Source organism: Myotis myotis, unplaced genomic scaffold, assembly GCF_014108235.1.
Source record: "Myotis myotis isolate mMyoMyo1 unplaced genomic scaffold, mMyoMyo1.p scaffold_m19_p_1, whole genome shotgun sequence".
NCBI classification, from domain to species: domain Eukaryota; kingdom Metazoa; phylum Chordata; class Mammalia; order Chiroptera; family Vespertilionidae; genus Myotis; species Myotis myotis.
The window spans coordinates 149,793,911-149,806,705 of record NW_023416313.1 but is presented as its reverse complement, the minus strand read 5'-3'; the positions used below and the strand labels follow the sequence as shown (position 1 = coordinate 149,806,705).

Below are 12,795 nucleotides of genomic sequence, written 5' to 3'. Positions count from 1 at the left end.
ATGGAAAAAATAGAACAAAATAAAATTAAAAATAAAAGCCACCCATAACCTATCCCTACCCATACGATCTTTCAATTTTATTTCGTATGAATCTCCAACAATACTAATGCTGTTCTAAAAGCACAAGAAGAAATCATTATTCCAACCTCCTTATCTTTCATTCATTCATTGATTTCAGAGAGAGGACGAGAGAGGAAGAGAAACATCAATGGTGAGAGATAATCATTGATTGGCAGCCTCCACTGGGGATCCAGCCTGCAGCCCAGGCATGTACCCTGACTGGGAATTGAACAATGACCTCCTGGTTCATGGTTTGACGCTCAACACTGAGCAACAATGGCCGGCCAACCCCCTTACCTATTAGAACTATATCACCATGATTCCTAATCTATAATATAAATCGTAACACTCCAACATTAACTCCCAAAGCAATCTGAATTGTTAATTCATTATATATACACTGATTATAGCCTATTTTGTATTAGTTGATTTGCTTAAAATTCACTGTACAATATTTAAGGTTAGAAATCATTTTTTAAATTTTACTGTAACCCCATACAATGCAAACCCAAGTGGCAAGTATGCCATAGGGAAATAATGAAGAAACATGTAACTGCTATTTAAGCATCATTTCATCATTAGGTAAGTCAGTAAATCCTTTTATTTGGCATACAAATTAAAAGAAAAAGAAAACTGACGTGTTTCAAGAAAAACCTTAGTCCAGAAAATATTGGACATGTCCCAATATGCCCTAAAGATATGTAAGCTGATTCTTTGAAATCTATAGAAATGTCACCTTACTAGTCTACCTCAATTTGCAGGAAAGCATTTTTCATTTTGTTTTTTTTCGCAGAAAGAAGAGACTTTGTTTGAAAATGTTTATGTTGTTCGTTACTACAAAATAGAAAAAACAAAATGATTCTCACTAGGTGCTTTTTATCAAGATAGACAAAACATTTTTTAACATACCTGTCATAATAATCCCGTTGAAAGTCATAGTCCAAATCAAAAGAGGAGCTGAAAAATAAACACCAAAGAGCATTAATTTGAAGCCATTGATGTCAAGTCACAACAGCAGATAGGGGAAAAAACCCCAAAGCCCATGCCAAACCAACCACAACAAATAGATCAACAGATTAGCATGGAACAACTCCCAATCATCATTCAATTAACATCACTAAATTCTAAGCACCTTAGGCCACTGAACATGTAGCGGACAAATTCAAATTCAGGTGAAAGTTTTGCTAAAATTTCAACACACTACATAATAGCCAAAATAAGAACACTGAAAATTACAATAGTAAACTAAACATTCTTAGGCCATCTTCCCTTTCTTACTCCTCAGCTCCTGAGAAGCTCAACTCCTCTTGAAGAATTTTATAATTTATGCTAAATACCAAAGTACTCTTTAATAGCCAAAATCTCAGGGAATTCTAGTAATTTTCTGGGAAATGGGTGAAAAGGAAGTATGTTAACAAAAAATTAATAAAGCATTACTTAGACACAAATAAAACATACTACAGTTAGCCCTCCCATATCCAGCAAGACAGATAGAGAATATGCCCACTGATGGACACAATGGAGTTATAAATAATAAAGTTCCGGACCTGAGTAGAGGGGACGGAGAAGGGTGTTCTGGTACTGACCCGTACATCTCCGCTGCAGATCGTTTCACACCTGCTTTTCCTCGGTTCACTTTTGGCTCTGCAGCCAGATTAATATCTGAAAAAAAAAACACAAAAATTTTAGTGACAACACTGTTGGGATTTTAAAAAATGTCCGTAAGTCATATAAATCCACAAAGATCTAACACTGTAACTCATCTTTCCTTGTGATATAAACACTCAAGAATTTTTATAAGGCTGGAACGTTTAATCTTCCATTCCTTCTGTATCAAAAAAGTTTTCATTATTTATAACACATTAAGTTTGTCTTTGGTACCTTCCACACTCAGCTTCTACTCCAATGAAACGCTTACCATTCAGAACACCCATTTTTCACTTAGTTAGTATCACAGGAAAAAGTATCAGTAACTAATAGTTGCCTTTCCAGAAATGATTCTGTGCATTTTAAATTAAACAAATATATTAGAAATAAATTACCTCAGAGATTTACTATGGCAGTTCATGAATTAATATATTTGGAGTATGGTACCCTTAAATTTCCCCAAATGCAAATGTTTATTCTACTTACAAGTAGAACCAACTCTAAAGTTGCATAAAAAAATGCTTAAGAAGTACTCTGCAGAAGTGCTTAACAACCTTTACATGCACATACATAAACATACACTAAGAAAAGAAAAATAAAGGAGCAAAGGGAAAAAAAACCTAATATGCAGTGTCCTGTCTGGGAGTTCGATTGCTCGCTATAACGTGCAATAACAACCAGGGGGCAACACAGCGCGAAGGAAGGCCCTGCAGGCAGCCACTAGGGACCCTACCCGTGCACAAATTTCATGCACTGGGCCTCAAGTTTCCATATAAAATGTAAATATTTAAAACACCCATTCTAGCCGAAACCGGTTTGGCTCAGTGGATAGAGCCTCGGCCTGCGGACTGAAAGGTCACAGGTTCGATTCCGGTCAAGGGCATGTACCTGGGTTGCGGGCACATCCCCAGTAGGAGATGTGCAGGAGGCAGCTGATCGATGTTTCTCTCCCATCGATGTTTCTAACTCTCTATCTCTCTCTCTTCCTCTCTGTAAAAAATCAATAAAATATATTTTAAAAAAAATAAAATAAAAAATAAAAAAAATAAAACACCCATTCTAGCAGCCAACTACTTACCCTGTCCATCCACTGCCTACCAACCAAGAGTTCATGTGCTCCTCATTAACAAGAGGCCATTGTAGCTCTTTTAAAACTCAGGTCATCAAATAACCAATTAAAAAACAGACATTTAGTACATTGTCTTTTTGCTAAATAGACAATTCATGAATAATCTTCAGTTTTTGGTCCACTAAATTCATTTCTAATTTTTCATATCTAATGTTTATAAAAGCCTTGCCCTTTTACAGTTTTGACTATAGACATTTATAACATTAAAGATTAAATTTTAAAAAGTGCATATTCTATTGATTTTGAGAGTGAGAGAAAGGGAGAATAGGAGCGAGAAACATGTATGAGAGAAACATGTATGAGAGAGAAACATCGATGACAAAGAAACATGGATTGGCTGCCCCCTTCATGGCCCCTATTGGGGATTGAGCCCGTAACTCAGGAATGTCCACTGACCTGAAATCCAACGAGGGACCTTTTGGTTCATTGGATAATGCTCAACTGAGCCACAATGGCCAGGGCAAGATAGAATTACATTTTTTAAAAAGCAATTTTGCCCTAGCCATTTTGGCTCAGTGAATTGAGTGTCAGCACGTGGACTATAGGGGTCCCAGATTCGATTTTCTGGTCAAGGGCAAGGGCGCATACCTGGATTGCAGGCTTGATCCCCAGAAGGGGGTATGCAAAAGGCAGTCAATCAATGATTCGCATCATTGATAGATGTTTCTATTTCTCTCCCTTCCTCCCCGAAATCAATAAAAATATTTTTAAAAGCAATTTTTAAATGTAAAAAAAATGAAACGAAAGAACTAAACTTTATCAAAGTTGATTATACAACTTTATAGATTTCATGTGATTCCAAACTATAGTACTGAATCAATAGTCAATAGACTATATATTAATAAAATTGCATTTCATAATATTAATTTTAGTAAAAATACAAGTATGATTATTTTAAAACTGTAGCACAAAGTACACATAAAATTGTATTTTTTCTATTCTTAAAAAGCATAAGTTTCTCCTAATCTACCCACTGAATCTAGTCAGAAGCAATTAAAATTCAAACACTAACTCCTGATATACAGACAGTGGTTTCTAAATAATTCTCATTAAAAGGAGCCAAGGCTCCTGGGCAAAAGGGCAAATTCCAAGTTTATGTCAAGCTATACACCAAATGACCTGGAATGTCTTCTGGTGCCAGAAAATGAGGCAACAATACATTATTCCATTAGGAAGGTCACAATGACATAGGGACCAACTTGAAGGTGATCCACTAGGCTAAAAGAAATTATTTGGAGTTCTAAAGAATGATTTGTGGCTCCAACCAGCTAGCTCAGTTGGTCAGAGTGCGTCCCAATAAACCAAGTTTGTGAATTCGACTCTCGGTCAAAGCACATACAAGAACCAACAAAGCAATGTTTCTCTCTCTTTCTCTTTTCTCTCCCTTCCTCTCTCTAAAAATCAATTTAAAAAATTGCAATGGACTAAAAACACACCTATTTAAATGTATGAATTCAAAATAATAGTAAACAAAAGCTATGGCTATATTTATAGGTTGCTAGAGGATCAATTACACCAAAATTTGAAAAGATTTATTCGGCCTTTCCAATGTGAACAGTATTTCAGAAAAATCAAATATTAGCAAGTTGTTGTTTAGAAAAATTCCAGTTAATAAGTGCAGAAGGAATTAGAAAATCCACTCTTTTGAACCCCTAATAAATTACCTAAAAATATCATCACCATAAGGTGAAAAACCGATGGGGAACTTTATCACAGATAGGTCAGGATTAAAACTTGAACCCACAAATTTTCTTAATATCACCAAAAATGGACAACGGTGGTAGGCCATCAGATGTGATACACTATAACGCAACCAATGAATGTATAAATAAATGAAACAATAAAATCGAGTATTTCTCTCTCCCCTCTAAAATCAATACAACTCAAATTTTTAAAAAGAAATGTATTATGTCTGAATTCAGATGTTTTATAAGTATGCATACACAATGGATTTCAAAGACTTGGGATGAAAAGAGAATATAAAATACCCCAAATCATATTTTTAAATAATTACATATCAAAATGACAATATTTTGGGTATAATGAGTCCAGTAAAATTAAAGTCACCCTTTTGTTACTTCTTTTAATACAGTTATTTACAAATTTAAAGGTCACATATATGGCTCACATTCTATTTCTATTGAACTAGCACTGCTCCAGATCATAGGGGTAGAAAAAAATTAACGATAAGAAAGCAATCAGTTCAGAGTGTAGGAAAATACTAAAGGCTTCAACAAATTGTCATAAAATTTTTAAATGTGAAAGGTACAGAAGAATTAACATTTAAAGCGTCTCTAGCTAACATGCTGGAGTTCTACGCTTTCATGAATTATCTCAATTAATCAATTTATCTAAATCCTCTTGACATCCTCAAATACTAATACCTCAGGTAAGAATAAGTAATAAACCGAAATACCATTATCTCCATTTGAAGAGATGAGAAAATTTAGGGCTCAGCCAAGCTAAGTAAGCTGCCTAACACAGTGTAAAGCCCCAGTGCAGAGCCAAGTAATCTGATTCTGCAGCCCATTAGTGACTAAGCTATATTGCAGGGGTCCTCAAACTACGGTCCACGGGCCACATGCAAATACAAATATTGTATTTTTGTTCCCGTTTTGTTTTTTTACTTCAAAATAAGATATGTGCAGTGTGCATAGGAATTTGTTCATAGTTTTTTTTAAACTATAGTCCGGCCCTCCAACGGTCTGAGGGACAGTGAACTGGCTCCCTGTTTAAAAAATTTGAGGACCCCTGCTATATTGTATTCCACCAGTCCACTGTGAGCAGTACCCACAGCCATTTATTACCTTATGAAATATCATTCCTACCTCCTGTACCTTACCCAAGACTACCAAGTGAGGGTTATCTAGTCTCAACTACTAATGGCATAATAAAAGTCTGTATTTAGCCTAATATATCTATAAACCTAAGATTTTTATTATGCCGATGAAGTAAATTATCAAACCCAGAAAATCTCAGACTATTAAAATGATAAAGAAAAAAAAACAAAAAAACACAGAAAAATTCTCATATCTGAATTACATAATCAATGAAAAAATTAATTCAACTCATATCTTACCTAAAACCTGGCCAGCAATCATTCTGCCATCTTCTCCTGCCACCGCAGCCCGGGCATTTCTCTCATTAACATATTGAACGAAGGCAAAGCCCTTATGAACAGAGCAACCCACAATTTTGCCATACTTTGAGAAGATAGCCTCCACATCAGATTTCTTCACCACAAGAGTATTGAGATTCCCAATGAATACACGGGAATTCATGGAGCGAGGATCCGTCTTGTTGGTAACATTGCTGGCCATTGTCTTTGATTAAGGTTCCTCACAAAGCCAAAACTAGAAGGAAAAAAAAAATGCATTCAGGTGAAAAGATGCTAAAAACAAAGTATTCCTTGATAAAACTTCATCTACTCTTATTTTAAACCACTGTGACTACCTAGAGTACCAGCCAACCTCCACGGATCTCAAAACAGCAAGTCTATTACTCTTCAGAGATAAGCGGCCAAGAATATATCTTTATAGAAATTCAACTTCCCCTTCTCTAGTGTATTCCAGATTATTTTTTCCCCTCCACAGACAATTGGCAACACAATCTTCCTGAACATTTAATTCCAAATGACCCCTGTTATAAAGTTCTCATGCAAATTAGAAACCCCTAAGTTATCTACTACAAATTTCGACTCATTTTTCACCTTCTCAGTCATGCTAACCTAGCCATTGCTTGCCATCTACCATATTCTTGCACATTGCTTTTATTAAAACGAGTCACTCACTCTCCCAAAGATATAAAAAAGCCCTCGAGCCCTAGATAGTATGGCTCAAGTGGATGGAGTGTCAGCCTGCGGACTAAAGGGTCCCAGGTTTGACTCCAGTCAAGGGCACATGCCCAGGATATACGCTTGATCCCCAGTAGAGGTTGTGCAGGAGTCAGCCGATCAATGATTCTCATCACTGATGTTTCTATTTCTCTCCCTCTCCCTTCCTCTCTGAAATCAATAAAAAATATATTTTTAAAAATACAAAATAGGGCCATAGCTGATTTGGCTCAGTGAATAGAGCATCAGCCTACAGAGGAAAGGGTCCCAGGTTCAATTCCAGTCAAGGGCACATGCCCGGGTTGCAGGCTCAATACCCAGTAGGGGTTGTACAGGAGCCAGCCGATCAATGATTTTTATCACTGATGTTTCTCTCTCCCCTCACCCTTCCTCTCTGAAAACAATAAAAAAATCTTTTTTTTAAAAAAAAAGAAAATAGGGATTTGCTGGGAGGACGCTCGAAATTCTGCCGATAAACCACTCTTTAGCTAGATTAATGTGGACAATTAACAACCTGCCCTTCAAGTATAATTAACCTCATTATACAAAGGCAATAAACACAAACAATTCATTCACTCTGGAAATACCCATTTATAGGTACCTCAATTGACTTTCAATATGCCAGATACCTTAAGTATAATATCTTTTTATAGAATTCGATGGCTCTTTTACTTCCTTATGTGGTAACCTACAAAATATAGTCGGAACATTTAATACTACTAGATGGTGATGATAAACTGGGTGAAATCAAAAGACCACGACAGGAACTAAGGCTTCCTCAGACTATTTCAAAACTATCTTTATGTATGTTAGATTCAATCTTAATGTTTGGCATTCTTTTAGCTTTTGTATCTGTTTGCTGCCAGTTGCCATTCCAACCACCAGTTATGATGGACCCACTTTCACTTTAGAGCAGTGGTTCTCAACCTTCCTAATGCCGCAACCCTTTAATACAGTTCCTCATGTGGTGGTGATCCCCAATTTCATTGTTACAAATTGAACATAATTAAAGCATAGTGATTAATCACAAAAACAATATGTAATTATATATGTGGTTTCCGATGGTCTTAGGCGACCCCTGTGAAAGGGTTGTTCGAGCCCCAAAAGGGTCCCGACCCACAGGTTGAGAACCACTGATTTAGAGTAACACGGTAAAGATTAATTTAAAGATACCAGTGTCTAATGATATTTTTCCAATACTCAAGAGAAACATGACAAATTAATTCTCATGGATTTAAATGTTAAAATGTCTTAAATACACACATTTAATAAAACAGGTAATATATAACATTTATAAGGACCACCACAATTCTGACCCATAAAATACCTACTCATTTCACAAGCAGTACTGATTTTAAAGATGTAACAACTGCCCTAGCCGGTTTGACTCAATGGACAGAGCGTTGGTCTGCGGACTGAAGGGTCCTGGTTTCAATTCTGGTCAAGGGCATATGCCCGGGTTGCAGGCTCGATTCCCAGTGGGTGGACATGCAAAAGGCAGCCGATCAATGGTTCTCTCTCATCATTGATGTTTCTCTCTCTCTCTCCCACTCCCTTCCTCTCTGAAACCAATAAACATATACATACATACATCTTATATCATAAAGAGGTAATATGCAAATTAACCCTCACACCCTCACAAGATGGCTGCCTATGACCATGCCGGCAGGGGGGCTTAGTAAGGGACAACCCATCGACTTAACAACAGGCTGTGTGGGTGAACAACAGGTTATGTGGGGCAACCAGACCAGCAGGGGGTTGGGGTGGGGGGGGCAGTAAGAGGCAACCAGGCCAGTGAGGGGCAGGGGGCAGTTAGGGACAACCAGGCTGGCGAGGGTGGGGGTGGGGTGAGGGGACTGTTGGGGGTGACGAAGCCAGCAGGGCAGTTCGGAGCAACCAGGCCAGGAGAGGGGGCAATTAGGGGCGACCAGGCAGGCAGGTGAGCGATTAGGAGCCAGCAGTCCAGGATTGTGAGAGGGATGTCCGACTGCCAATCAGGCCTAAACCAGCAGTGGGACATCCCCCAAGGGGTCCCGGACTGGAGAGGATGCAGGCTAGGCTGAGGGACCCTCCCCATGCACGAATTTCATGCACCATGCCTTTAGTATATATATAAAAGGATGTAACGACTGCTTTTCCCTTCTAGCATTTCTGAAATTCAGGACACAATCTATTTTATTTTGGTTTATAAATTATATTCTTATTTAAACAGTAGTTCTTAACCATTTTTTTTCTAGACTAAACAATGGAAATTTACCTAACAATAGCCACTGAGAATCACCCATAGCCTTTCAAATGTAAGTGTGAAGGCCAGAAATCTTTAGAACAACAATAAGAATAAACATAAACCCAGCCCTGACCAGTTTGGCTCACTCAGTGTTCAGCTTGTGCACCTAAGGGTTGCGAGTTAGATTCCCAGTTAAGGGCACATAACCAAGTTTGCAGATTTGTTCCCTGGTCCGGTTGGGAGGCAATTCTCTCTCTCTCACGTCAATGTTTCTCTCTCTCTACCTGCCCTCCTCCAATGTAAAAAAATCCTCGGGGAGGCTTAACAAAAACAAAACCAAAAAATCTACTAAAGAGAAAAGGATGGTTCTGCATGCCAGCAGCATACTGAACATGAGCTGAAAACACCAAAAAGACGTTAGATTTATGTTCCTTTTACATATACTCCTTTGAACCACAGAACAGAAATGGATTTAAATGACTATTTCCTCAATTTTTACAAGGATGCTACATATAGAACAGAATGCATCACTTATAGAAAATGAGTTAGGGCAATGATTTTTCAACATATTTCATCTCATGGCACACATAATTACTAAAATTCTGCAGCACATCAAAAAATACAAAAAAAATTGTTTAATTTTGATTCAGTCGTATGGCTGAATGGATGGCTGTTGTATTGGCTGTTACCGTATTTTTTACTTGGGAGCCTCAGGAAGAAAGAAGTCAGTAACCCTGGCTAGTCGGGTATTACATGTTTTAAAAATTCTTGTGACACACTAGTGTCCTGTGGCAAGTGGCTGCCTTATGGTTTAATTCTCTCAATGAATCCTATTTGAATAGACTGGTAGAAAGACATCCAAGAATATAAATAAAAAAGGTACTAACAGTGACTGTCATCTCTGAATTTTAGGACAGGATTTTATTTCCCATTTTCCTTGATATAAAAATGTTAATGAAAAAATAATACAATGATTTCAGTTTCAAAGCTGTGTTAAGGTCACCTGATTAGCTTTCAATGTCCATACTTAACTATAAGGATTTAATCAAGATGTAACAGAAAAGACAGAAAACCCACAAAGACCCATTAATCCCACTCCTAGGAACACATCCTTTTAAAGAATTAAACAGGAGTTATTACAAATTACTTTTTAATTGTATTTGCTAAGTACCAGGCACCAGGGCTACTTCAGGGGAGAAATGGGAACCAAAAATTCTAGTGGTACTGCTACTGAAAATTTTCTGAAGAGGGAACAGATTTTCTAAAGTTTTAGAAAGAACCAAATGATCTCAGGTCACACTTCACACTGACTGCTGAGGGGAGAAAAATGGTCACAATCCTAAATGCACAGACACTACTGGAAATGAACTGGGATTCCTGGAAGAAAGCAGCAACAACACAGAATAGTTCTGGAATTGTTCTGAATCCTTACATAAAAGCAATCATATAGCCGAAACCGGTTTGGCTCAGTGGATAGAGCGTCGGCCTGCGGACTGAAAGGTCCCAGGTTCGATTCCGGGCAGGGGCATGTACCTGGGTTGCGGGCACATCCCCAGTGGGAGATGTGCAGGAGGCAGCTGGTTGATGTTTCTCTCTCATCGATGTTCCTAACTCTCTATCTCTCTCCCTTCCTCTCTGTGAAAAATCAATAAAATATATTAAAAAAAAAATTAAAAAAAAAAAAAGCAATCATATAGTAAAAAAGCCAAAAAACCACAGACAAAACTTGGCGTCATGGTATCCCCCCAATCAAAACTCGCAAAATACAAGCTGGCAAGGGCAAGCCAACATGCATGGTATCACTAACTGGGGAAGTAGCAACTGGGAGTTACAAGACCTAGGAATTAAAGAATCCCAAAATATCCAGCGAGTATTACTAGAAATAACTAATTTTAAGAAAGGCAGCTGAAATGGGAGTTTTTTGCCTGCTCCAATAGTGAATAACAAGATTTGATGGGCCTGGCTGGTGTTGTTCAGTGGTTGACCATCGACTGATGAACCAAGAGGTCACCGGTTCCATTCCCAATCTGGGCACATGCCCAGGTTGCAGGGTCAATCCCTGGGTAGGGGGCGTGCAGGAGCAAAAGATAGATTTCTCTCATATAAATGCTTATATCTCCCTCGCTTTCTCTCTGAAAGCAAAAAAACAAACAAAAAAAACCCCCAAAAACTTTTTTTAAAGGTTTGATAGTGCTAGAGCAGCTTAGCCTCTACAAAATCTTAAAACTAACACAAAAGTCCCATGTACATCATTTCCATCTCTCCCCCCCAAAAAGTTTCTGCTCTAGTTATTACTTCCTTTTTAAGTATTTCTATGACCTAAATGTGTATTCTTAGTATGGTCTTACTCTTTAAAACACATTTGATGTTGTTTTGTGTGTGTTTTTTTTAGAAAGACATCGATTTTTGCTCCACTTATACATTCACTCCTTGATTCTTCTATGTACCCTGACTGGAGATCAAATCCATATCATTGAAGCAAAACTCTCCAACCAACTGAGCTATCCTGGCCAGAGCTCAAATTTGATTTCTTTTAGAGCTCTTTTTAGGTAAGTTCCCCATCAACTTAAAATTTTTATGTTGACAAATACAGGGTACTTGACCTGCAGTTTCCAGTCTGAATTTTTCTGAAATTTCATTCTCTTAATACGATTATATACATTCTGATATCTGTATTTCCTGAAATAGGAAAACTGGGACCAAAAGCTTGATTAGACTCATGTGTGACCATTCTGTAGTCCTTTTGTGAAGTTATTCTTAAAATTCCACCTTATAGGTATTATGATGTTCCAAGCTTATCTCTAAAATATTACTTAGAAGTCATAAGAATAGTCTCTCACTTCTTACATATTATTGCCAGCCAGCCTGTACTCTGAGTCTATTTGGTTGGATATAAAATCATTGGATCATACTTCCTGTCTTTAAATATGTTATATGCCATTTCTGTCTGGACTATCACAGGATCATTCCAAAGTGTAAACCTTGCTGGCAAAGTTCTGTTTTTTCCAGGATTTTTGCTTTATAATAATTCATTAGCTATTTTTTTTTTTAGACTAATCTACCCTTATAGGACAGGTCAATTCGTCCTCTAACTTGTTAAAGGTAAGTATTAGGAAAGGGGGGGAAATGGGAGGAATTGCTCTGTACAGCATGAAAATCTAACCCAAATGGTTAGATTTCTCCCACTTTTTCAGTATCAGAATTTTCTGGCATATCCTAAACACTCCATAATTCCTCAATAATGAAAGGAATCATTATAGCCTTTAAAAGTTTTCTCAGCAGTCATTTTTAAGTGAAATTCATTAAGACAAATTCATTGATTTTATTTCAAGTGTAAAATCAAGTTACAGAATAGGTCAATTTTTGCTTTTTAGTTTATATATACCTGTAGCATTTGCATTTTACATGTATTTTAAAATAGGTTTTTAACAACTAAGAATTCTAATTATCAGCAACTGCAGTCTTTGGAAGATTGACAAATCATTTTAAATACGGAAATTATGATATAATGCTGAAGTCCAAAAGCAGGATACTCCACAGGAGCCATGGCCCATTCCAGGATGCTTCCCTTACGCAGTGCACATGGCCACGGCCCAATTGCTACAGCTCTATCTTTACTCTCAAGATGTCTGAACAACTCGCAGGTATATGCTGGTTCTATAAATCTACACTCAGGATGCATTTCCATTAAACTGTCCAAGACATGATTGAACTATTGTGTTTCCTACACGATATGCCCTGAATGTAACTACTATTTTAAGTGCAAAAGATATTTTTGGGGGCATAATTTCACCAAAGTAGCATAATTTATTACTTTTTTACTCATTGATGGTCTGTGGATAATATTACATTTTTCAGCGTGAAACCCAACACTTCAAATCCCTAAAGCAGTCTTAAATT

General features: G+C 37.3%; 1 protein-coding gene across 18 annotated transcripts in view; it reads right to left on the bottom strand.

The window, feature by feature from the left end:
* Window positions 1-12,795, bottom strand: part of HNRNPC (heterogeneous nuclear ribonucleoprotein C) — a 41,702-nt gene that overhangs the window by 4,911 nt on the left and 23,996 nt on the right. For 12 of the 18 annotated variants that reach the window (XM_036356527.1, XM_036356509.1, XM_036356594.1 and 9 more), the window contains 3 exons: window positions 5,916-6,189; window positions 1,608-1,722; window positions 970-1,017 (listed from right to left, as the gene is read on the bottom strand). In XM_036356527.1, coding sequence (XP_036212420.1) covers window positions 970-1,017; window positions 1,608-1,722; window positions 5,916-6,156 — 404 coding nt within the window. In that variant the 5' untranslated portion in view covers window positions 6,157-6,189. Of the gene's footprint in view, window positions 1-969; window positions 1,018-1,607; window positions 1,723-5,915; window positions 6,190-7,297; window positions 7,322-7,999; window positions 8,159-12,795 lie in introns of those variants that run through there. The other 6 variants (XM_036356619.1, XM_036356649.1, XM_036356659.1 and 3 more) reach the window with 3 other exon arrangements.